General features: G+C 35.9%; 1 protein-coding gene and 1 long non-coding RNA gene across 2 annotated transcripts in view; one reads left to right on the top strand and one right to left on the bottom strand.

The window, feature by feature from the left end:
• The window catches only part of LOC138713393 (acyl-coenzyme A thioesterase 13-like), a 30593-nt gene extending 13285 nt beyond the window's left edge, over positions 1-17308 (bottom strand). Inside the window, exon 1 of the mRNA XM_069845470.1 lies at positions 17155-17308. Within this exon, the coding sequence (XP_069701571.1) occupies positions 17155-17238 (84 nt within the window). The 5' untranslated portion in view covers positions 17239-17308. The remainder of the gene's footprint in view (positions 1-17154) is intronic.
• A 7203-nt stretch (positions 17309-24511) lies between these two features.
• On the top strand, positions 24512-25829 carry LOC138713392 (uncharacterized). The gene is made up of 2 exons (XR_011335859.1): positions 24512-24821; positions 25443-25829. It is a non-coding gene; the product is annotated as an uncharacterized lncRNA (long non-coding RNA).
• The last annotated feature ends 921 nt before the right edge of the window (positions 25830-26750 follow it).

Raw genomic sequence — 26750 nt, 5'->3', positions numbered from 1 at the left:
ATACAATAGATCCCAACATTGCCAAATTTACTCGTAAGTCATTGCCTCTACCTGTTTGGTTTCACCTGTTGTCAGTGTCTGTTTAGACATATGTCGACGTGTTGTTTTATACTGTTGTGCACTTCAATATGTCTAATTTATTCCGGCCATGATTAATGAGTGTAGGAGCCGATGATCCGGAGTCAGGCCTCCTGATTCACCTGAAGATCCAGGACCATCACGACAAGAACAAATAACACCGTCGAAGAAAACAGAATATGTTATTTGCAGAGGAGTGTGTTAAAATTGTATCCAACGTTAGAAATTCTATCCATAGAGTAATCGAAAGTTGAGGCAGTTTGATAAGTACAAATCTTAATACTTAACATCGGACGCAACCGGCGGAGTTTGTAAAAAAAATATATGGGGCATAGTAATTAAGAAATACGGTTCACCAACTGAAGAGAAAATAAACTACTGTAAAACAGAATTCGGTAAGATAGACGATTTTATGCGTGATTTACTTCGTCGAACAATACTCGGAAGAGATATCGCCAACAGCAAATAAACTTCCGGAAATATTCTGATTTGTACATTATGTTTAAGAATGCAGAAAAAATTTCATTCGATTCTATCCAATATTTTCGGAATTACCAGGAAAAGGGTTTTTAAGGAATATAGGCCTAGTTTGCGAAGAAGAAAAAAGAGCTCATGCCGTTTTCCACTTAACAACTATTATAGCCAATGCCGCACTTTACATTACAAATCATAACTTCAGAAATAATACAGAGCCACTGGCGTAGCTTAGTTGGCTTAGTTGATTGCCGATCCGAAGTTGCACTCGGGCGTGGGTTCAATTCCCGCTTTGGCTGATTTATCTGATTGGGGGTTTTCCGAGGTTTTTCTCAACAGTAAGGCGAATGTCGGGTAATCTATAGCGAATCCTCGGCCTCATCTCGCCAAATACCATTTTTCTATCACCAATCCCATCGACACCAAATAACCTAGTAGTTTATACAGTGTCGTTAAATAACTAAAAAAAACTAATACAGGTTGTTTTATCTGAATGAACTTCAATAGTTGGTGTATAAATTTAAATTTTATATTAGGCCTATATTTCACATAACAGAATTTTAAGGTATAAGAAGTGTACATGCCCCCTTAATTAATTCAATCATATTTCGTATCTTATAACGTTCCTTAGGCCTACAGAAAATTTGCATCGAATCAGCAAGTAAACTGGCAGAGAAACAAATATATTCCTTTGTGCTTTAATATGATTTTCATGTTATGAAAAAAATGATGTAAAAGGAATACATTTATCCATGAGCGGTATCTAAACTGGTCTTTATTTCACCGTCCTTAGCAACCTAAATAATGACATTATTCCCAGCAGTGCTTAAAAGTTTTCTAACTTACAGCAGTGAATTAAATATTTTTAAATCACTCTCTACATGACAACCAACATATTAGCATTAATTAAAATGAATATATATGAACTTCTTCGCCAACAACACATTACAAAGAAAAGACCTACACTTTAAAATTAAATTTACATATCAGTAATGATTAAAATATTGTATAGCACACTAGAGTAAACGGATTTTATGCGCTCGTGGAAATTATCACCCAAGGCGAAGCGGATAAAATCTAATTTTACTCTCTTGTACTATAAATTGCTATTCAATGATCACAGTTTCCGAAAATTTTACCAGCGCAACATCCTTAATTAAGTATAAAATTCTGGAACTTCTTCAATAACATGAGAATTTAACACTTATTATATAACTCTGCATTTCTTTGTTAATTTAGGCAAAACATGTTAGTGAAAATATAAATTTAATGTGTTTTTAAAATGAGCTTGTTCATTTTTATACCAATTTTGTTTTAGTAATTATACATTAAGGTATATTTACAGAGATAATATAGTCTCGCTGAAAATCGCGGTTTCACGGAACACAATTTGAAAATCGTTCGCAAATCACAATGACTTGAAGAATTGGCAACGCGGCTAAGGGTTTATCCCTTGCGCGTGCCTGCAGTTAATTGGTGAAGGGTATGAGGGAAGGTCGTCATGTTTTCGTGCGAAGTATACGACTACAGTCGCGCTCAAACCTCCTGACGTTTGCAGGTGTGTCTGCTTATCGGCGATAGCCAATATCGGCAGTGCTGCGTTGCAACATACGGGCTACGCAGACCCGCCGCATAGTCGCCGCTTAGAAATCTCGAAATCAAATAACAAGTGCGCTGGGAAAATTGGTATGTTGTTGGGACCCTGCATGTATATATGATGAATGTTTAATGTTTTCTGAACACATAGAAACAAAAATCACATTTCTACCCCCCTTGGTTCCAATTTTATGGGTTAATACGATAAAACCTCGATAAGACGCTGTTCAAGGAACCGCGTGTAAACCTCGTATTAATCGGGACCGCGTATTAGACGGGCATACTAATTTTGACTTATATACAGTATCTATTAGCGTTTTTCTTTATTGAAATATGTGATTCATGAAAGGTAATACAGCATTACTCCATTATGTAATTACTCTACTGTACGTCAAATACATTTACAATATATACTGTACTCAATTCTTTCGAAAAAGTAATTTATAGTTATTTGTCGCTTGCGTGTTTCCAAGTCCTCATGTTTATCACCTTCACTTTCTTGTGCTTACATCCTTCCGACGTCGCAGCTGCAGAGATATTAAGTCGCGATTTTTTATTATTGTCCTTAATATGGATGTTGGGATTTCTAATGAATCAGAGAGTTGTTTCTGATTAAGAGTACTGTTTTCATCGTAATTTCGTAAGATTTCCATTTTTTCCGTCACAGTTGCCTCTGTCTCATTTCTTTTGTGCGGACTTCCAGCAATGAAGTAGTGCACGATGTTTATACAGCTGCGATGCGATAAGGAATGTTTATTTGTAAGAATTTTGAGAACCATAAACTTACAGCTTCAAACAAAGGGTCTCTTCAGAATATGAATAGAGTTATCTGTTTGTGAGAGGAGGGAAGAGAGACTTGAAATGTCAGTTCGATTTCTGGTGGTGTTGTGTGCAGTTGGCTCTGTTTAAAGTACGGTATATGAAAGTGTAATGTAATATCTTTTTCGTGTGTTGTCAATTTGGCATTCTCAAAACAATTAATATGTCTCTTAGTGAGCCCAGTACAAGTGGGAATGGTGGATATGGCAGTAAAATTCGGAAAATGGTGTTTAGTGTTTATAATTTCTTTAGGAAATACTCTTCTAAAGAAATGCGTAAAAATCTTAACTTTTCAAAATGTCAAGCATTGACTGCCGAGGCGTGTTCTTTAAGTGTGTCTACAGTGTCTCGTGTATGCAGAGACGTTAAGAGAGCGCAAACACAGGGTGCCGATAAATTGTTCCATTCTCCTAGAAAGCATATAAATGTTCCTAAAAGAGTTACAAATCTAGACGACTTCCAAGAAGACGTTGTACGACGTACAATTTTTTACTTTTACGATAACGGAAAATTTCCGACAGCTGACAAACTAACAGTACTGCTTAGAAAAAAAAATTAATTACTCAGGTTCATTTTCTTCCACTAAAAGATTATTGAATCGGTTGGGATTCCGCTACAGGAAAACCAATGATGGGCGAAAATATCTAATGGAACGAAATGATATCGTTGCCGCAAGACTGAAGTTTCTGCGCAAAATAAACATGATCAGATAATCAGGTGACACTCGACTTACATTTTACCTTAATGAAACGTGGGTCAACAAAAATCATTCTCTGAAATATGTTTGGCAAGACTCAAATAGAAATAGAGGTCTTAAAGTGCCTTTAGGAAAGGGAGGTAGACTTAGGCTGGTATTCATAGTCGACACTTTCGATTAAAGTGTCCTTTGGAAGACGCAAAGTATCACTTTTCCGTTGCACAGTCGACACTTTGGTGCAAAGGAACACTTTGGATGAAAGTGTAGTTCCGACCACACTTTGAGCCGAAAGTGGCACTTTGTATAAAAATGGCGGACGTCTTGGAAGTTGTCGAATTATTAGAACGTGCGGAAGAGATGGCACAATTAGTGGACAATGTACAAATTAGAGATAGGCCTAAAGACAATCCCGTGGAATTTTATAATGATATAGAATTTAAAAAAAAAACGGTTCCGATTTGATAAAGAAACTTATTGAGATTGCTTATATTTTCGATGACTGGTTGACAAAAACGAATAATAGACGTTTGCCAGTGCCTCCAATAATACAGTTATTGACTGCATTAAAATTCTATGCTACAGATATGTACCATACATTTATATATATATATATATATATATATATATATATATATATATATATATATATATAGTTCAGGTATTTCTGTAGTAACATTCGTATATTTATAACCTCAATTCGATGAAGTGATATGTAGGTAGATATGCCTATATAACCTACTTTTTATTACTGAAACGAATTTTTTAACTTAAATAATATTACACTAACTTCAATCTAATGTAGGCATAATTATTTTAAATTAGCATTGAGAGACCTCACGTGCCTGCCTTCTAAAGTCTTGGTTTTTCTGAACCGACGCATGCGACGTGCGAGGTGCGAGGCCCGCCTCGCACAAATCTGGACTACATGAGAGATAGTGAGTGGTTTCTATAACTGCGAAGTGCGCAATCTGCGGAGGTTCGCAGAGAGGCCTCGCAGCGTCGTCTCGGACCGAATCGCGCGGCCGGATTTGTGCGAAGCGCGCACTGCGAGGCCTGAGCAAATAGCTTTGGTTGTAGAGGGAAGAAACAATGGTGGGTGGTAAAGAAAAGTTGTAAATTCATATTTTTTCACTCCTTAAATTTAAAGGAATTCACAACTTTTCGATGATTGGTTCTATCTCCCTATTCAGGTGAGAAAATAAGAGGTAAAAAGGGTAGCCTACTCGTCGGAGTAGTTACAAATACCTGTTCTACTTGACTAACCAACGATATATTGCAAAGAGGGGAATATAAAATACGTAAGAGATGAAAAACAAACATGAGGGTTCACAAGAACGGATATATGAAGAAAATACTGACGTATCTAGAAAAAAATTGAAATTAGATAGCCTAGATAGAGTAGAAAAAGACAGTCTACTGATCGCAAATACTGTGCATGTAGCAGTAAAAACTGACAGTGTTCGTCCCAACGACAGATCCTTCACTGCAAATCTAGCATTATTCAATCTTCCATATTTTATGCCTTCTTCTTAGTCTCCACATATGTTTCAAATATCTTATATTGTGTAACATCTGATAATTATTTCTGCTCCGAACTTCTTTTCCCGTTCACAATTCCTTCCAGTGCATCTTTCAGTAGGTAGCTTCTTCTCAGCCAGTGAACCAACCAATCTGTTATCTGTTCACAGCAGGGATGTTAAATCGCCTGTATTACGTGCTCATACTACAAGCATTACAAATCCAACAAGATTCACTTTTTAGCAAGATAAAGTGCAATCATCGCTCTTAAGGAAATGGTTTGCAGGTTCTTGAGAGCACGCAGTGCAGGCGCTTTTATAGCCCTGGATTACAGCTTTTTAAAATGAGTCCAGTACTCATTATTATTTTCAGGTGTGGATTCTAATTTAGTGGCTTTCTCTTGAAAACTTGCTTCAAATTTTCTTCTTTCTCTTCGTTCTTCAGTTTATATATATCCAATTTCGTCACAAGAAAAATATTAGAATTAGATCAGGGGCGGCTTTCGAAGAGGGGCTGCGGAGCTGCAACACCCCCAGATATTTGTGACTCTTGTCTCGTTTTATGTTGTGAAATACATTTATTATACAGCCTCTATTTAGCTGCTCGAATTTTTTTTAAATTTCGCTCTCATTGACATGCACGCAATCGTTAGTGAAGTCACTTCTTCCTCTGGTGCTGACAGAGACAAGGACTATGGGTGAAGCCACTTCCTCCCCTGGAGCTGCCAGTCTCGTCTCGGATGCTTTGCGCGTTAGTTTTACCCCTCCCCCTGCTGCCCCTTGCCATGAATCCAGAGTTTCCAGGCGCTGCAAAATTTGCAGCAGTTTGTCAGTAGCGCGCGGTTTTAAATACATTTTCTTTAATGTTGTGAGTATAACAAGGGCGAAAATGTTTAATTCTGTACAATATTTACAGTCTATTCAGTTCAGTACCTTAACAATTCAGGAGAAATATGAAATTAAGTGCCCATCAGTTGAATCTCATAATGGAAAGAGTCACTAAACAAAATACAAAGGCTCGCATATTTTTTGCTGAATAATCCAGTATCCCTGCTTTCTTCTCTCGATCTCCACACAGTCTGTATTAGATTAATGTGTTTCAGAGACACTTCCATCAGCTGGGGCAACAAGATGGAGTTTTAAAATAAGAACAGTAAATGTTGTTCATGAGAAGAAGGAGCCATTGCTAGAATGTTTTCAAACCATAATGGAATCTGAAACATCTAACAACATCACAATAAATGAGGCAAGCGTCCTGGTGCGTGCTCTTGAAGGTCCTGAATTCAATTTCTGGCTCAGTTTTTTCATTTATTGATATATCATGTAGATATATTATACAACCAACTACAACATCGCCAGTTAGATATTTCTAAGATTCAAATCTGCATATAAAAAATTAAATTATAGTTTATTTCACGACACTCGCAACTGCAGGGGTTATATCAGCGTCGCCGGTGTGCCGGAATTTTGTCTCGCAGGATTCTTTTAAATGCCAGTAAATCTACTGACATGAGCCTGTCTCATTTAAACACACTTAAATGCCATCGACCTGGGCCCAGATCGAACCCGCAACCGATTATGCTACCGAGGCCGACTCTGCATATCAATTTTTGTTAATGTCATACAGACTATACGGAACAGTGCACAGTAATGTTGAGAAGCGAGATCTGTGAAAATGAAAACCTTAAAAAGCGTCGTAAGGTCGAAAGGATTCAGACAGCCAAGGAAGTGTGTGACCTCATTATCACACTAGCTAACACCCGATTCCACTACATAGATCATCTGATATTATGTTCTCTTCTGTGTCAAGAAAAATTTGAATGCTACAAAAAGCTCATTTCCTAAAAATGACCTAAATGTATGTGTGAAGCTTTTTCCAATGTCTGATAAAGACAAACTAAAAATGTAACTCACTGTGTTGTATCAGAGACAAAAATTCAGAAATATCAGTGACGCAGTCAAGCTCTTGCAGTTTCTTCTATCTGAGAACTTGCAGGCCTTATTTTCAGAAGTTGTGAAAATTCTACGCATAGCTATCACCATACCAATGACAATTTCCGAACCAGAACGTTGCTTTTCGTGTTTGAAAAGAGTGAAATCCTATCTTAAAAATATGATGAGAGAAGAGAGACTGACCGTATTAGCTATATTTTCCATAGTAAAGACGACGTTAAACTACATATAGGATTTTAATAAGATGATTCAAAAGTTTGCAGCCTACAATACAAGGCGCATGGAACTAATCTTTAAATAAGGTAAGTTGCATGGTTTATTTTTGTATGCAGCCCCCCTGAATTCAATACCCACGAGCCGCCACTGAATTAGATACATATAGTGTTGACAAATAGTCTAATGAATATATCACTGTCTTCTCCACTAACAATGCAGGATAATTTTGGCTTATTCTTTCAATAGTAGCAAGACGGTGAAATCCATTGGACATAACAAGCGCTCACCAACTGATTCACGCGAACTCGCAGGATGAGAAACCACAAGCTTTTCAGCGTCATTGCGAAAATGGTACGCAGGGTCGGGGTTGGTTTTTCTGAACCGACGCATGCGAGGTGCGAGGTGCAAGGCCCGCATCGCACAAATCTTGACTACGCTAGAGATAGTGAGTGGTTTCTACAGCTGCGAGATGCGCGGTCTGCGCAGCGTCGCAGAGAGGTCTCGCTGCGTCACCTCGGACAGATTCGTCCGGCCGAATTTGTAAGAGGCGCGCACTGCGAGGCTTCAGAAAATAGCTTTTTTTCTAGAGGGAAGAAACAATGGTGGGTTGTATAGGAGAGATGTAGATTGGATTATTTTTACATTGCTTAATTGCAAATGAATTCACAACGTTTCGTAGAGTGGTTTTATCTTCGTCATAGGCGAAAAAAGGGGAGTGAGAAGTTGAAGATCAATATGAGAGTGCACATAAACAGATAAATGAAGAAAATAATGAAGTATATGGGAAAATAAAATTATTATAATTTAGATATGTTGAGTAAGGAAAACCTCCATTCACGTCCACGTCGCGGTCCCCGGGGCAGTGTAATCTGCGATTACACTGAACAAATTTTTATATTTTATCTTGCTCCGAAACAAAAATAGGTGAATATTACTAATAATTATGTGTACCCTAAATTTGAATTTAAAATCCAAATTGCCCCATCACGTACCATTTTCCGCGGAAAATGAATTTAATTTTTAATGAAAAACTTGTTTTTAATTTTTCACTGCTTCTGGTAAAATGACAACACACTTGGGATTCAAAACGCCTCATAATATTTGAAAAATGTTTACTGGATACAAACATAATGTTATATAGTTTAAAACAGAACAACAATAAAAATATTTCATGCATATAATGAGAAAAATTTTGAAATTTGAACTTATATTAAACGAATTTTCTGGATCACTTCTGTTTATAACTAGACCCGATACTTTCTTTTACAACGAACCAACAATACTTTCCAAGCATCCTGAATGATGATCTTCCATTTCAGATATTTCTTGATGAACTCTTTTCCCATGCTCCTCGCTTACCGCTCCAAGATTGGGAGAAAAGAAATTCAGATGAAAATGTAAAAAGGGTATTTTGAGAGACATATTACACCCAATCTTCTTATATGCACGTGACATGGCTTCCACAACAAGTTCTATGTAGTTGTCTGTCATAGAATTTCCAAGGAAATTTCAGCATACATCTTTGAAAGCACGTCATGCCATTTTTCTGTAATGGAAAGTTTTTCCTCAAACAAAGAGTCAGCCATAACTTTGTGAATTTGTGAACCGATGAAAATGCCTTCTTTTAATTTACCTTCACTCAAACTGGTAAACTTTTCTTTTAAATACTGAAAACCACACCTTTGTTTATTCATTGCGTATACCTCAAGTTGAACTGTTCTGAAATTTAATGAATAGAAGGGACCAATATCTGTTTATTTATTACGAGTACAAAATAAAATGCCAACAACTATAAGAAACCGGAAATAAGTTATAAACTCATAAAATGCGTTAGCTTTAGTTTTGGTTTACAACCTCCAACCCGCGCCAGACGTTTCCTGGGGGAGCGCTTATCGAGAAATGAAATCATGGTATCTCTTAAAACCCTTATGTGATACGAAGGAAAGAGATGCATTTTCAGATTCAGCGCACACAAAACCATAAGGAACACATTGTTTTAAGTCGGAGCAAAATTCTTATTGTTCAGTGTTATAGAAAACGGGAGAGAATGAGAGCGTAGATCCGTTCCTTACAAACCGGAATCCTCTGGCTATGGGGTCATAACTAGATAGAAAAGCAGACAGGTTTAGAGGTTTTAAGGTAACAGTCCCACCACGAAACTCACTCATTGAGGGACTAATGCCCTAGTCTGAGGATATTTTCAAATACTCGAAATTTTCAGGCAAAAAGTCGGAAGCGGTGGAGAGACCAGCTTTTAATCAGCGTTCAGTCTGAAGCGGAACAGACGAGAAGGCCTAATCCAAGATAATTAATGATGAGGATAGTGATGATAATGACGATGATGATGGAGTAGGGAGATATTGTGTACTGGATGCAAATAACCGTGAATCTAGTAGTAGAATAGCATAGGGAAGCGTAAATCTGTAGAAAATGTGTAAAAAAAAACAGGCACTCATAACTCAGGAAGGTTTAAACTAGGTCGAAGTTTTCAGATGTCCCCATCAAGTAACCGAGTTTAAACCTCTCTGACGTGTACTGAGCTATCATACAGCAATATTAAAGCTAAATAGAAAATATTACAACGCCCTTTCACGTGATTCGTTTCGCAGCCGGAAGATGTAAGTTAGTTTATTTTACGGCTCTTTATCAATATATTATGTTTATTTAGCGTCTGAATGAATGTGACAATGCCGGTGAAATGAGTCCGGGGTCCAGCACCGACAGTTACCCACCATTTGCTCATATTTGGTTGAGGGAAAACCCCGGAGAAACCTTAACCAGGTAACTTGCCCCGACCGGGAATCGAATCTGGGCCACCTGGTTTCGCTGCCAGACGCGCTAACCCTTACTCCACAGGTGTGGACCACAGATCATAGAAAACTCTAGTAAGTACATGGGTTGATTGGAGCATGATAGCTGGTTAGCAGGCAAATATGCCACTTCAATCCGTGGGAAAGAATGGTCAGAAAGTTGGTTATGGATATAGTAAATGGTTGGATTATCTACAGAGAAATACATGGATGAAACTCCCTGGACCTACTTAGAATCCGATGATACTTGGCTGTTCAATATCTCAACATGTTTTCGAATTGCAAGAGAATGGGGCGCCCTATTTCATCACCTCGAGAAGTAAAATTTGATATGAGGTTTGATAATAGAGGTCATTTCATGGCAAATCGACCCTCTCAGAAACACTGCCGGATGGAATGGTGTAAATGGAGACCAGTAACATTTCGCAAGAAGTGTGATGTAACACTCTGTCAAAGATGCTTTGAGCCTTACCACACTTGCTAAAGACAGATATTACTAATATAAGTGTGTTTCATTATTGCTGCAGCATTGTATTGTTGCATTAATTACTAAAACCGTCATAAATAAATTTATTTATATTGGTGTAAATATTTCTGGTTATAATGCATTAAATATACAAAAAATATATTTACTTTATTGCAAATGAATACGCAGATATCATAAGTGCCCAGAGGTCTATTTATAGACAGGATGATATTCAACAACTTGGTGCACGGCAGAAGAAACAAAATATATTCTTGACATCTTATGGATTAAATTTTTGAAATAGATACATTGTTCTAGTTTTTTAAATAAAAATAATTTGGGCTTCAATGGGTTAATTAAATACAAAATTCTATAGAAGAGATCCCTTGAGACTCCAAAACAACTTTTAAATTTTGTTTCACTATCAATCAGATGGCGGTTTACAAGAATATTGTAAGCACCCTCGCTTTTCCTATTCTTGAAGATATCACTGTCTTCACCAGAAAGAATACAGGATCATTTCCTCTTCATCATTATCTTCCTCTTTCATCATTAGCAAACAGGTGACGAGATCCACCATGCGCTCAGCGACTGATCCACGCGATCTCGCAGCCTGAGAAACCACAAGCCTCGCAGCGTCATTGCGAAGATGGTTCGCAGCGGCGGCCTCGCATCTCGCACGTCGCATGCGTCGGTCCAGAGAAACCAAGGCTTAAGCAGATTCCATAATTATATTGGGTTTAAAATGATTTTGATTTTTGTTGACTACCTGTATTTTGAGATAAGATTTATCTTGATGTTGATATAATCATTACTGTTTTGATACCGGTAATATATATTTTCACGCCGGTAAGCAATACATCTACTGTCTCTAGTTCATGTGGTCATAACCTCACCATGAAAAGAGATCTCATACTATTAGGCCTATTTTGTTTTGCATTATAGAAACATTTGGCATTCAAAATATTCCTGAAGAGCGGGCAATAATGGAAACGAGAGAGAGAAAATAGTAGTAATAATAATAATAATAATAATAATAATAATAATAATAATAATAATAATAATAGCAGTAGTAATGTATTTATCTCATTCTTTTTTTACTTCTATTCACTATTCACGAAAAAGACAAAAATGAAAATAACGGAAATAACACGATATATCAATGAAGCAGATACGTATAAAACCTAACCTAACGATATAAATTTAATGATTATATATATATATATATATATATATATATATATATATATATATATATATAAACTTAACCTACTCAGTCCAACTTAACCTAACTATATAAACTAATAGAAGATATGTAGGCTACAAAATCTAACCGAACTGTATAAATCAGTGGAACTGATACATACAAAATCTAACTTAACGACATAAATCAATGAAAAAGATATGCACAGAACCTAATCTAACTATATAAATTAATGGATCAGTTATGTAGGCCTACTGTACAAAACCTAACCTAATTTCACCAGCAGTATCACTAACTATTTAATAAAATGTTATATATCTGAACTGACTGAAATAATCTAAACTATCGGCAACAAAAACTAGAAACTGAAATAAAACAACTTTAAATATATATTTTCTTCCTCGCGCAATCAATAGGCTCCCAATTCAAATCACAAGCATTGTAATTTGTAGGTTATACGTCATTAATTTGTTATTGTTTGTTCACTTGTTTTGAAAGGCATTGTGGGACTTCTGTTACCAACCAAATTAAAACTCTACACTTTGCTGGCGTAAAGTGACACTTTGCAAAGTGCACTTCTTCAATCGTCCATGAATAGCATTAATATGAAAGAGCCACTTTCGTCAAAAGTGTCACTTTGCAAAGTGGTGATATAAAGTGTCGACTATGAATACCAGCCTTATTGTTTGCCATGTAGGATTAGCTGAAACAGGTTTCGTTCCAGATAGTAAATAGGTATTCAGATCAAAGAAACCCAGTAATTATCACGAAGAAATGACGGCACAATCATTTCGCGATTGGTTCTTAAACAGATTTCTAAATCATCTAGAGGAAGGGAGTATAATTATAATGGAAAATGCTCCATACCATTCCGTTAGCATTAATAGAACACCAAATACCTCCTCTAAAAAAGATGAAATCAGTGAATGGCTGAAAAATAAAGGTGTTAGTTTTTCTCCATCAGAAACTAAGAACTTTTGGAAAAAGTGTTGCCTTTCAAAAGCAGTGAAAAAATGTATGAACTTGATCAGCTGGCCAATGAAATGGGGCATGAAGTGATAAGACTCCCACAAAAGGTACGTTTTATTAATTCATCATTTTTCTTAAACGAAACACAGGCATATAATAACCTCTATTTTTGTAAGAATGTGCTCTGACAGCATGGACATAATGCTATTTAGGGCCATGTCAATTCAATAAATTCATTTGTACAGAAAATTACTATTTAAAATTAAAACTATCATTCAATTTATTTGATCAAACTGCGCCTTTGTGTTATTCGACAACTTTATTAACCCTAATAAAAGTAAAGGTCCACACCTGTGGAGTAACGGTCAGCGCGTCTGGCTGCGAAACCAGGTGGCCCGGGTTCGAATCCCGGTCGGGGCAAGTTACCTGTTTGAGGTTTTTTCCGGGGTTTTCCCTAAACCCAATACGAGCAAATGCTGAGTAACTTTTGGTGCTGGACCCCGGACTCATTTCACCGGCATTATCACCTTCATATCATTCAGACGCTAAATAACCTAGATGTTGATGCAGCGTCGTAAAATAACCCAATAAAATAAATAAATAAAAGTAAAACTTACAAAACCGATATAAATTCAGAGAGTTACGTCTGACTCAACTAATTTTTCTATATTTTGTGACTTTTAATTTCATTCGATGCAGTATGAAGATAATAATAATAATAATAATAATAATAATAATAATAATAATAATAATAATAATAATAATAATAATTATTATTATTATTATTATTATTATTATTATTATAATAATTATTATTATTATTAAGTCTTCTGCATCTCACTATCAAACCAACCTCAGGTGAAGGGTCGCGCTCCACACTTTTAAAAGTACTGCCGCTGAGACACAGAGACGGAGAGAGTAGTTGTGACAACATCGCGCTCGCATCTTACTGGCTTTCGCGAAACGTCAGGAGCTTTGAGCACGACTGTAGTATCTAATGAAATAGTGGTATTTTGGAACGGGTACGTACGACTATAGAGTATTCGGACCTTAAATTGCAGTACTGCAAAGAATGGAAACTATTCGTCTCTCTCCTAATGAATTTCACCATAAGCGCGCTATCCCTTTCTAATCTAGCGAGGTGCCACATTTCCGTAAGATATATAGTAATCGATTAAAACACATGAACATATAGTTACGTAGAGAATTTGAAGCTGCATCTGTTGGTATTAATGAAACGTGTCTTACGAAGTAATTAAGGGTTAAAATGTAAATATACTAAAAATTTACCCCAAATGCAAAATCTTCGCTACACGAAACATATCACATCATAACTCCTATATTAAATCTGTTGGAAACTTTTCCTTTTTACTGTTGGTAAAGAAGCATTCACTCTCCAAGTATGTAAGTTTAAATCTACATTTCAATGATAATAAAATGCAGAATGTCTCTTTATTTTGAGTCATAGTCAGAAATTCTTACACGAAAAAGTCAGCCAGCAGAAAACTTTTTTCGGTGTTTTCCATACATGGAGTCAAGAGGGAGAAATGTCCTTCGAAGATGGAAGTTATTTTTAAAACAAACCCCAAGTCTGTAGCTCATTTAGTTTCAGATTTATGATTTAGGAAAGGGTGGATATCTGTTCTGTTTCGTTTTGACGCGCCGAGATAGCTCTTGCAGCTATCGTACAACATACACACATTCGAATTTTCCCTCGTGGAGATCACGGAGTTATATACATTTCAATCTTCAGACGGTCACGTGCATTGACGATCATAAATAATTTTATTGGTCTATGGCGAGTCCTTGGCATCACTTCACTTCACCCCTTTGATTTGATTACCTGGTTGGGTTTTTCCGAGTTTTTCCCCAACCAAAATGCAAATGCAGGGTGATATTTTGGCGAATCCTCGGACCTCATCTCATCTCACTACATCTCGCCAAAATATTGTAAAAATTGCACAAAATTGTAAAAATTGTAGAAAATGACTAAATTGTAAAACTGTAAAAATGTGTAAAAATTATAATTGTAATATTGTAAAATTTTGATTTGTTCCACATCTTAAAGCTTCATTGCTCATGTAAGATCTATGGAATACAATAAATGAATGAATGAATGAATGAATGAATGAATGAATGAATGAATGAATGAATGGCGCAATATATCCAATTATATACAAGTAAAGATAGTAATTTTGTGTCTGTGTTTTAGTGCTTGTGCGTAGAGTTTCTTAAAGTAAAACTTGTGCAGGATAAAATAAGAAATAGGCCTATAAGATATCAGAGTGTTAAGAAGAAATGTTTCATAGATAAGCTTATGTATTTGTGACGTTTCACTTAAGCCACTCTTGCGCGCATTCTTCTGCAGTTGACGTCGCAACAACGCACTCCGTAAGCACTGTACTGCAATTTAAGGTCCGAATACTCTATAGTTATACTGTAGACTAGTAGGTTGGAACAGTGGTATTTTGGACACTAAATGACCACATACTTCCCTGTATGCCATGTGATGCAGTATGCTGTCATAATGAGCTGAGATGTGAAATCGTGGAAAATAAAATGTTTTCTTGCCAAACTGAATTCATAGATCAGGTTTGTTCAATGACACTCGGGAGGAAATTAAACGCAGAATAAATATGGGAAATGCGTGTTATTATTCGGTTGAGAAGCTTTTGTCATCTTGTCTGCTATCAAAATATCTGAAAGTTAGAATCTATAAAACAGTTATATGACCAGTTGTTCTATATGGTTGTGAAACTTGGACTCTCACTTTGAGAGTAAGAGTGTTTGAGATTCTTAGGAAATATTTGGGGCTGAAAGGGATGAAGCTACAGGAGAATGGGGAAAGTTACACAGTGCAGAACTGCACGCATTGTATTCTTCACCTGACATTATTAGGAACATTAAATCTAGACGTTTGAGATGGGCAGGACATGTAGCACGTATGGGCGAATCCAGACGTGCATATAGTGTGTTAGTTGGGAGGCCGGAGAGAAAAAGACCTTTGGGGATGCCGAGACGTAAATGGGAGAATAATATTAATATAGATTTGAGGGAGGTGGGATATGATGATAGAGACTGGATTAATCTTGCACAGGATAGGGGCCGATGGCGGGCTTATGTGAGGGCGGCAATGAACCTGCGAGTTCCTTAAAAGCCATTTGTAAGTAAGTAAGTATTCCAAGGTGCTGTTACTTTTTGGAACAGTTCCAAGCAAGGAACCGAGAATGTTACGATGTTTGACCTATAAACAAGATACTATGCAGCTAGGTTTAAAAATAATCTTGTTAATTTTGAATTCAAATTTCTAGTGGAAGAGTTTCGTCTAGCAGAAAGCGCATATTCTCTTCCAAATTATTCAGAAAAAAGCTTTTGACATAATTCATTGCCAAAAAAGATTTGATGAGTTCAAACAATTCTTAAGGAACTTTGCGTGACGATTTCGACACCTTGTGGAATCAAGTACCTACCTGAGTCCAATGAATGGAATAAAAAGTGATGGCAAAAGGCAAATTGCGTTCTGACGATAAAACTGCATACCGTACCGTCGATTAGGCATAGAAATAATTGATAATTTCATGGTCCATATTCAGGAAAGATTCTTTCATATTCAACACTTGCAATATTTTGGTCTTTTAGTATTCAACAAATTTGCAGAGTTCTCAATATTGTATTCCTCAATAGTCTTCTTAACAATCTCATGGAATCTCTTTATGGTCATTACTTTGATCATAAGGGCCTTAAAACTGAACATTCATATATTTACAGTTCACTCTCGTTCAAACTAGAGTCCGTGTCAAACTTACATAGTGACTGATGACTTCAGTGATACTTTGCCTGAGTTATCAAAACTCGCTAAACTTGAATTGACAAATTCCTGCTACAAGCGCCTCAGCCGAAACGAGCTTTCCTGCGTTAAAAATTACTGTAGAAATTCAATGGCTCCGCATCAACTCAACGGACTAGCCTTAATTTCTATGGAAAAAACATTCTTCATTGAGCTCAGAAGAAACACTAACTTCCATGATAAAGTGATCGACATCTTTGCGACTAAGAAAGGTAGGAGAATCGAACTTCACTACAAACAAATTGCCAGTTTCAGAATGGTGAGTCAAAGACTAACATGAGCCTATTTATATTGATTTTCATGCTCTTTTATTATTATTATTATTATTATTATTATTATTATTATTATTATTATTATTATTGTTGTTGTTTCTGTCTTGGTCATCAGTCGTCAATCTCATATCCTACCTACATACAAAAAAATATCACGAGTCGCCACTGCAGTCTGCCTTATATCTATTCTGAAATAAAATGGAAATTAAGATCAGTAGTACCAATAATCGCCCTACCTTCTCCAAAACTTTGTCGAAGCCGTTAGAGAAAATAAAACTCTTGAATACATTTTCTGCAATTTTCAATCCACTTCCTGACATCTTCACTCAGAATTAGTGAGAACCTTTGTGGTGTCTCTGCTACTAAGGAAGTTTTTAGTCGCGTAACATGTTTATACAGTTCTATACTTCTGCTGCCCTCTGTAGTGTGACGCCTCAACAACGAGCGTTGTTTCATACATGGAAGCATTAACTGTGTCATAGAGCAGTAGTTCTCAACCTTTGAAAGACCGCGGCCTGGGCCTGTTTCTCAAAAATACTAGTTTAGTAGTTCACCAGTTACTAGCTACCAGAGTACATTTCACCAGCTCTAATAGATTCTGTTTCTCAAACTATTTTACCAGTCTAGTAACTTGTGACAATTTTTCACTAGTCGCATGATCTCTTTCACTAGTCAGCTGATTGAGTTCATTTGTTTATAGTCAATGGTAGGTATTCTTATTTGAGGTTAGAAGGATAAGTTTTTTGTGCTTTGGTTTTGATTTCTCTTTTCGGTTAAAATTCCATCAATTGAAAGCAAATTAACTATACTCAATATGATTAATGAATCAAAGGATATACTATTCTGTGCTTTTCCAAGCTTAATAAGAAAAAATTATAAAGTAAACGAATGGACAAAAAATGTTGTAATGTGAGAGGCTATGGAACTGATACCTCAGAACAAAGATTATGCATACGTTAGGGACACTTACTGGACCAACATTAAGAAAGCAACTTTGATGAGTATATACCAATCTAAGTTCACAGTATCATCACAGTCTAGTATATACAGTCACGAAGCTTGAGGTGTGAGGGTGCTAGGAACAATAGACTGTGCCTGTACTATTTCGCATTGTATGTAATGAGGCGATATTAGCGATCCTAGAGGTTAGCAACTATCTGTGGATGCATATTTACTACGTATTGAGTTCGTGGCTGTATATACTATATAGACTGTGGTATCATAATATAAACATATTATGTAGCTAGTGTGTCTACTGCCGACATGAATGCCACTTATAACTTAATGAAAAATTCGCTAATTTTTTTTCAGTTTTACATTTGATCTATTCATAAATTAGTATCGTTTTATATTTAATTTGTAGGCTAAAGTTGACAATGCCAGAAGAACTGGCAGTGGAGGAGGAAAGCCAGCAAAATTCACTGAAGTTGACGAATTGGTATCAGATTATTAGGAAAATATTCTGCATGTGTTGCTGGTCTAGGACAGAAAGACCATTGGAAAATAATCAACACCCCAATTTGTAGAGCAATTTGTATTTGAAGCTTTGCTGATAATGCATGACTTCTATTATATGTCTTGTTATGGCAGGTTCCACTATATTTAACAACTCTCCAAACTTTTCAAAATTCAAATTATGGTTTATTTAACGATGCTCGCAACTGCAGAGGTTATATCAGCGTCGCCGGTGTGCGGGAATTTTGTCCCGCAGGAGTTCTTTTACATGCCAGTAAATCTACTGACATGAGCCTGTCGCATTTAAACACACTTAAATGCCATCGACCTAGCTCGGGATCGAACCCGCAACCTCGAGTATAGAAGGCCAGCGCTATACCAAGTACATTACAGAGGCTGTCTCCAAGCTTTTCAGCGGTTTATCTAAACTGTTCATTATTTTTAAATAAATGCTCCCATAAAGGAAAAATAGGCCTAATTGTTCTTCCTCGATATAGTTTTAACTCTTCTCACAACTACTTCATCACTTCAACCGGAATCACTAAACCACATGTATTAAAAAAATAAATACAATATTTTGTTTTGATTATCTACGACTATAGTCTTACGTATGGCAACCCTGGATGAAGGAAAGGACAGTATACACACAGTTTATGTTATGGGAAGGAGATATTTCTAATCATCCTCTACGCACGGTATGAACCGAGTTATGCGAAATCTGACTGCATAGGCTGATACAGAAGCTATACGTCATATGATTGTGACATATAACTCATTTTCGAAAATTTTGCATCTGTCGAGTTTAGCAAAAACGCTCCTTATTATTCTACACACTATTTCCAACAGTAATTAATATTATGAATTTAAAAACGTAGCACATTACCACATCCATAATTATGTGTTATTGAAAAGGTTAATCTCAGCATTTAGTTTATTTTATTTTTTATTATACCTGAAAATTTTTAAGGATTTAACAAGGCTAGTGAGCGTTTTGTCGCTGTTTCCTGTCCGTAAACTTGTTAATTCAGTAATGAATTTAAGCGATAGCCAAACGGAGACAAAGTTTCAGGTGGTTCCTCAGATTCGTTTTAAGCAGAGTCATAGCAGAAAATGCAGTTTCAGAAAAATATGTGGTGGAAAAACATAGAAGAAATCTGATTGCTATGTCGTGTAAGTTGGGATAGAGACGATCTGGATCTCCGCTTTCCGACACAGTCATGAAAATTATTCTGCTAAAAATATTTCCGCTATCAAATATTTATCGTGAAAATACTTAGAAACGTAAAATGACAAATTGCAGGAGAATATCTCGCGGCCCGGTAAAATTGATGCCAGGACCCGGTATCGAGCCGCGGCCCGACGGTTGAGAAACACTGTCCATTCATTGCCTGGAATTTAAGCCGCGTCTAGACTTGCAACCGAACTTCATAATGCAACCTCGCTGCATTCTTATCATAATGCAAGCCTTGCCCCGTTTAACCTTGACAAGTTGACAGTGACTTTCGAAGTGATTGCAATACGGGGTTTCCCGCGCACGCTCATAGATGTACGAGCCTTATAGTGATTCCCTCTATACCAATTTATTCATTGCTTATTATTATGGAAGAGTATTAAAACCGTTAGTTAATGCTATATTATACAGAGACATCATTTTATTTTTACTTAAATTTTTATTGTACCTGAGTTTTTGAATGTACTTCACTCCCACCCCCTATCCTAGTAAAATTCCAACTGTTCTCCACACAGAACCAAGCGTATATAGTCAAAGTCGCCTTACGGTCATAGTAAACACAAACCGTACTGAGTTAGTGAGTGTAGTACGTTCCAGAAATATGTTCGCGTTTTCCAGTGACGAAAGAGTTTCAATATTGAATCATAATCTCGCACAGGTACTGTCGTCCGTTTGCCCATGTAGTATCCCGGTTTCCCCCACCCGCTTCTGCTCTCTCCTCTGTAAAGGCTAATGGCTGCGCTGTCTTAGCTTTTTTCTGAAAACAATTTCTGTTAGGAATTGGACGTCTACGTAATATTATACAACTATTTAAAATAACTTAAATAAAAGAGCCTCGTTAATTAATTGTCACGTGATTTCCCTCCTTTCTACGACCCTGCGACAAAACCACTTGGACGGACAGTAGGTAGCATGTCTGAGTAATTTTGTCTTTTCGGATCGGGTAGAAGTGAAGATTGAATTTACAGTACGTAAGGTACTCTTTTATAGAGAAGGTACAGAATTATTTCAACATGAGTTACTAGTACGAAGGACGAAACTGGTAATTCGAATTAGATACAGTAGTCTATAGTGCGATGATGTACAAAAAAGAACTGAAGCCTGTATCAAAATGAACGGTCACCATTTTCAAAAATGTGTTTAAATATCCATATTATGATTATTTTTTAATTTAACTTCATTCTCTATATTGTACGCTAATGTGCTGTAGACAGTATAATGTAGGCCTACACTGCATAATGGATACATCCGAATGCATAGCTCAGTTCGTGAGTAAAAACACTTATTGTTAATAGAATACTGTATTTTGAGTAAAGAAAATTTATTTATTTTATTGGCTTATTTTACGACGCTGTATCAACATCTAGGTTATTTAGCGTCTGAATGATATGAAGGTGATAATGCCGGTGAAATGAGTCCGGGGTCCAGCACCGAAAGTTACCCAGCATTTGCTCGTATTGGTTTGAGGGAAAACCCCGGAAAAACCTCAACCAGGTAACTTGCCCCGACCGGGATTCGAACCCAGTCCACCTGGTTTCGCGGCCAGACGCGCTGACCGTTACTCCACAGGTGTGGACGGTTAAAGAAAAACCTAATGAAAATTATCAAACTCAAAACCGCGATATTTCCTACTTTACGTAAATGGATGAACTACTTTTCTTTCCACTTACCTATACCTAGTAAAGTAATTTGCTTGCATCGAACGCCAATCGTGGAAGAGAGTAGCAAACGGTGTTTCCGGTTCACAACCGCTAATCCAAAGGTATAGCCAAGTTAATATTAGAAATGTCAGTAAAAATAAAATGATGCCCCTCTATAACGTATTGTGTTGTATTCAGCAGCGGAGTCGTTGTTAGAGCGGCTGTAGTTGAGTCGTATTCCGCTCACTTATTTTCTGAGTCATGTCAATGTAGTATTTTCACTACAGCATGAAAAATGTTTTAGATAGTGACTAGAGATACTACCACAGAGAGCGAATAAGAAGCCATTTGTATTCTTTGGATAAATGAAAACTTTAAAGCAAATTAAAACTTTTTAGAGCAATAGTAATTTATTTGTCATTGCATAGATACAGCATGTTGACATTAAAATAGAAATATTTAAGTAACATAACTCTGGTCTACATTTTTTTTATTCTTTTTTAATTTTTCCACCTGGATATATACAGGGTGATTCACGAGAATTTACCGTCGGTTACTACGGAGCTTATTTCCGAATTTGTTCTGAGCAAAAAGTGTCATATAAACATTTGCCCTAATCTCAGTATTTTCAAAGTTACTTTAATTTGAAGTTGTTAGTAAAATACTTTTTTCTTTAGTTTTAAGGGTAAAAAATATTACAAATAGAGAATGAAGTATTCAGAAATGTTATTTTTTTAATTGGCTAGTGTCCTGAAGCTAAAAATGTGTTGTTAATTGTTTTGCACAGATTTTATTTTTCAATTTTTAACTAAAAAAGACATCATTGTTACGATCTTATAAAAAAAATTGTTACAAATCATACGATTTTAGGAACTTGATTCCTTATAGTTTAATTATGCATCCTAATGTACAGTCTTAAAGAATTTACAAGAGTGGCTGATTTGTAACAATTATTGTGATAAATGCGTAAGAAAATGTTACTTTTCTAGTTAAGAATCGAAAAAAAAAATCTGTACGAAGCAACTATGGAATTTACAACACATTTTTAGTTTCAGAATACTAGCTAATTAAAGAAATTATACTCCTGAATAGTTTATTCTTTATCTGTAATATTTTTTTACCCTTAAAACTCAAGAATAATGGTATTTTACAAATAACTTCAAATTAGTGTAATTCTGAAAATATTGAGATTAGGACAAATGTCTATATGACATTTTTGGTTCAGTATGTCTTCGGAAATAAGCTCCTTAAGGGACGGTAAATCCTCGTGAATCACTCTGTATAATATGAATGCTCTAAATTCAAATCTGGTTTCAGTTTTACTCTATTGGGATAGGTTTTCGAACACTATCAAAACAAATATAGTAATGAACTTAGCATTTTAATGAAATATTATAACTATTAAAGACATAACGCTGAGGCAAGACTGTTCCAGTATGTTTAATTTTGACTTAAATTTGAATAAACATGTTGAAATATGAGAACTATGTTTCAATAATTGTGAATTTCAAAACTTTGTTCACATTTACTGAGAATAAAACTTCATTTTCGAAGCCCTGATGTGTTCATCACTAGTGTCTCTTTTCAAACACCAACAATAATCGGTCATCATTGACACATCCCAATTACATTGATAGTGGATTTCCATTGTTTTAATGTCTTTACGAAACCGTTCACCTTGTTCTTCACTCACTGCACCAAGATTCGCAGAGAAGTAATCAATATGGCTGTTGAGATAATCCACTTTAACACACATTCTGTTCCCTAGGTTTTTAAAGTTTTGTAACATTTCCTCCACAATTTTCTTATAGTCCTCAGATTTATTGTTGCCGAGAAAGTTTTCTATCATTTTTTGTATGCTAACCATGCTGGTTTCTGTAAAGGTGCGTACACACTTAGCGAACGAACAACCTACGAATGATGAAGCGAAATTTCGTTGTTCGTTCGCTATTTGGACCAACGTACAAATCATCAGCAAATGGTCAGAAAACATTCACATTCCCTGATTATCCGCAATAATGGCAGACGAAAATATAATTATAGCAAGTGCAACTGTTGTTGTTATAGGCAGTTTAATAAAACGAAAGTTAAGAAACAAAAGGCGATGGTGGCAGACGCCACTCTACGAAAGTCGCAATCAATATAGAGGCACTGACTTGCTTCATGATTTACGTCGAATGGAATCGGGACAGTTTCACAACTTCTGTCGCATTTCAGAAACAGACTTCTAAATATAACTGTGCAAAATAGGGCCAAAAATTTCCAAGAAAGACACAGACGGACGAGAAGCAATACCTATTCAGGAAAAGCTAGCATTAACACTTCGATATCTTACTACAGGAAATTCGTATATAAGTTTAACGTATTTATTCAAAGTGTCGAAACAGCTTATTACCAGGATTGTTCCAGAAGTATGTACAGCTATAACTGAGGAACTGGAAGATTTTATTAAGGGACGACTGCAAGACAGGGGAAAGTTTCAATATACGGATACCTCACTGACAATAATTATCTTACAATATTAAAAAGAGAGATTTTTCTGTGTTTGTCGAATGCGCATCATGCTTACGAAAAGACACTTTTCAGTGCCAATCATTTATTTTGTGCGCACAAGGTTGGAGCTTTGTTTCTTTTCTGGGCGTCAATTTATCCAAAAGGAACGACATACAGTATGTTCATACGCGAACCAAGTTGACTCGTACACTTCATCACTCCCCATTCCAGATCTTTTTGTGGACTTCTGTCTTTCCCTCCGGAATGATGTCATTAGGGACTCAGTTTTCTTTTTGACTTCTGCTCCCTACAATAAAGAAAAAATATGTATCCACTGAAAATAAATAAACAAAAATAATTTTGCACGTGTTTGACTCGCCTACTTTACAGCTGAACATCTTTCCAATAGCTTCCCAAACCTCATGTTTTCTTACTTTATTGTGGTAAGTAGGATGCTTGGGATTCGATAAAGTTTCCTGCTCCCTATAGGCCTATATATTAATAAGATTTATAACAGCGTCTTCCGTCCACTCCAGTTTCGACATCCTGTTGGTGAAATTAAACTAAGCGCTGCGTTCTGCTACGAACTACAAGCTAGTGGCAAATCCCGTCCACAACGAATATCAACTTCCTTTGATGTACCGACAAGCGACGTATCACTTTCGAAGGCAAACCAAACGATCGGTTTGCCTTTGTTGCGACGTACACACGTTCCGATTTCAATCAGCGAATCCATTCGTTTGTCGTTCGTTATTCGTTCGCTAAGTGTGTACCGTTGCTTACGTGATTACACAAGCTGGCGCATAGCACGATCGAGAGTAGGTCTCTGTGAGTCATGACAATTTCTGCCGCTAGGTTCGCCTCTCTGCCCTATGAAATGATGAATAGTACCATTACAAAGCATTGTGCATCGTGAAAATAGTTCGATTAATTGTGCATTACTCATTGAGTACGAATATTACAAATATGCCAAGCATATTACAGTGTTATTTGAAGTTTGTTCAGCTAAGTTATATTCGAAAATTGTCTGTGTTTTGCTATGTGAAGAACTCTGTACCAACAGGTCGTATATTTATAGGTTAAGGTAAATGTCAAAGTTCTCTCATATAACAAGCAATGCTATGTTAAAAGTGGCGAATTGCATTTTCCGACTCTCGAATGATGTGACCCGAAATATAAAATAATTTTATGCATTGTTTCACTTACCAAGCATTACTGATATAGGCCTAATGAAAATGTGAACGACGTGATGTAAACATTGAAGATAATGTTGTTACTGTTTTCCCTTTCTCTTTTAGAAAATACCGACAAAAGTAATGAATTATTTTCATGCTGTACTTATTAGGTAATTAATGTGTATTTGTCTGTATTTTAGACCTGTGTATTGTTACGTAATTATCAGTGAATTAGGTAAGAGAACTTAACAAGGTTATTATGAGATTAGGTAATGCACCTCAAACTGGTAACTAATGGCTGCTGCGAAATAGGCTGAGGTGGTTATCGTGTGAATCAAATTATATCTAGAATATCTAGTTTCATTAAATACGGATACGTAAAGTTTTTTTTTTGTTTTTTTTTTTTTGTTTTTTTTTTGTTTTTTTTTGTTTTAGCATTTGTTTGTAATTTTGTGAGGTTATGTCTAGCCTAATTTCTTTTTATTCTTGTATCATTACCAATACATTAATTTATTTTATATTCATTTCAGGTGTTACGGAGGTGTTACATCTATGGTGGCAACTCTACTTATGTTAGGATATGAAGTAACAGTATATATTCAACTTCATCATTTGCTAAAAATTAAAGAAAACTGTATGTCTTCGACTCATTCCATCGTCATTTTTTCTTACGTATGTGAACCACGTTCATTCTAAAAGTGCTACATTAAATGAACACTATAGACAACGTGATGGAACAATTTACAAGTTACTGTTAAAGTGCTCAACATTTTCAAGTGGTGCTATACCCATTGTTTCAAAATGTACATACATATTTTTACATTTCTATAAGAGGTGTCATAAATTATTTCAGCATATTTGTAAATTCTTCAAAATTAATTCTTCTAATTAAGACCATAAAGTAATGAAATAATATAGCCTAGGCCTATATGTGATTTTATACTACCGGTATTGATGTTGATCTTGGTAAATTAATCCAATTTCACAGTGTTGTCTTTTGTATTGTGGTTCATAACAATTATAACAGTACGTACGTGGAAATGTTTTTAAAATAATAAATCCTAGCTCATGATTTTAAGTGGTCGTTTCAATGGGAGGTTATATTGGAAAGATGATCACAAATGGATAATTTACTGCAAGATACAAGAACTGAATATAAGTGAGTGTTCCGTTGAAAGTGAAAGTGAAAATTTCGTTTTACAAGAGCTAAGTAGGCGTAATATTTATTTTAGAAATTATTTGAAAGCTACAGAATATGAAGAATAGACCTGTAACCATAGAAATCAACTGCGAATGGTGAGTGGCCAGGTTTCATTAATAATTGAAAGCAAGTAAAAATTATTTTCTTCTTATCATCCTGTTTTCAATATTTAAATTTAAGCACCTTTCTCTTCCTTGTTATTTCGTGAGAGATTACTTCATACTATCACGTAAGTTAAATTTTTTTCTGTACAGATAATAAAAATTACATACATAAGTAGGCTACTTGAATACTGACGATACAAACTTCATATACATACCTCATCAGGTATATTCAAGAAGACATCTAATGTACTGTAACCAGCACATGATTAAAATACTGATAAGATGTCCAAAAGTTTGGCACATAGTTAATGAAAATCTTGATCAGGAAATCATTCATAAAAAAGTTAAATGTACACGTTTAAAACTTTCCTATAACATAGTGCATCCTCATTGTTACTTTTAAATTTTAGGAATGTACGCTTATAACTGTATCACAATCTGAAATAATCATAATATTTATAACACGAGGGTCCTTGTAGATAGTCAGTTCCAGTGTTCTATATGTAATTAAGAAATGGCCCAGTTTATTGCAC

The sequence above is a fragment of the Periplaneta americana genome, chromosome 14 (genome assembly GCF_040183065.1).
Source record: "Periplaneta americana isolate PAMFEO1 chromosome 14, P.americana_PAMFEO1_priV1, whole genome shotgun sequence".
Classification (NCBI taxonomy): domain Eukaryota; kingdom Metazoa; phylum Arthropoda; class Insecta; order Blattodea; family Blattidae; genus Periplaneta; species Periplaneta americana.
This window is presented reverse-complemented; position numbering and strand designations above follow the sequence as displayed.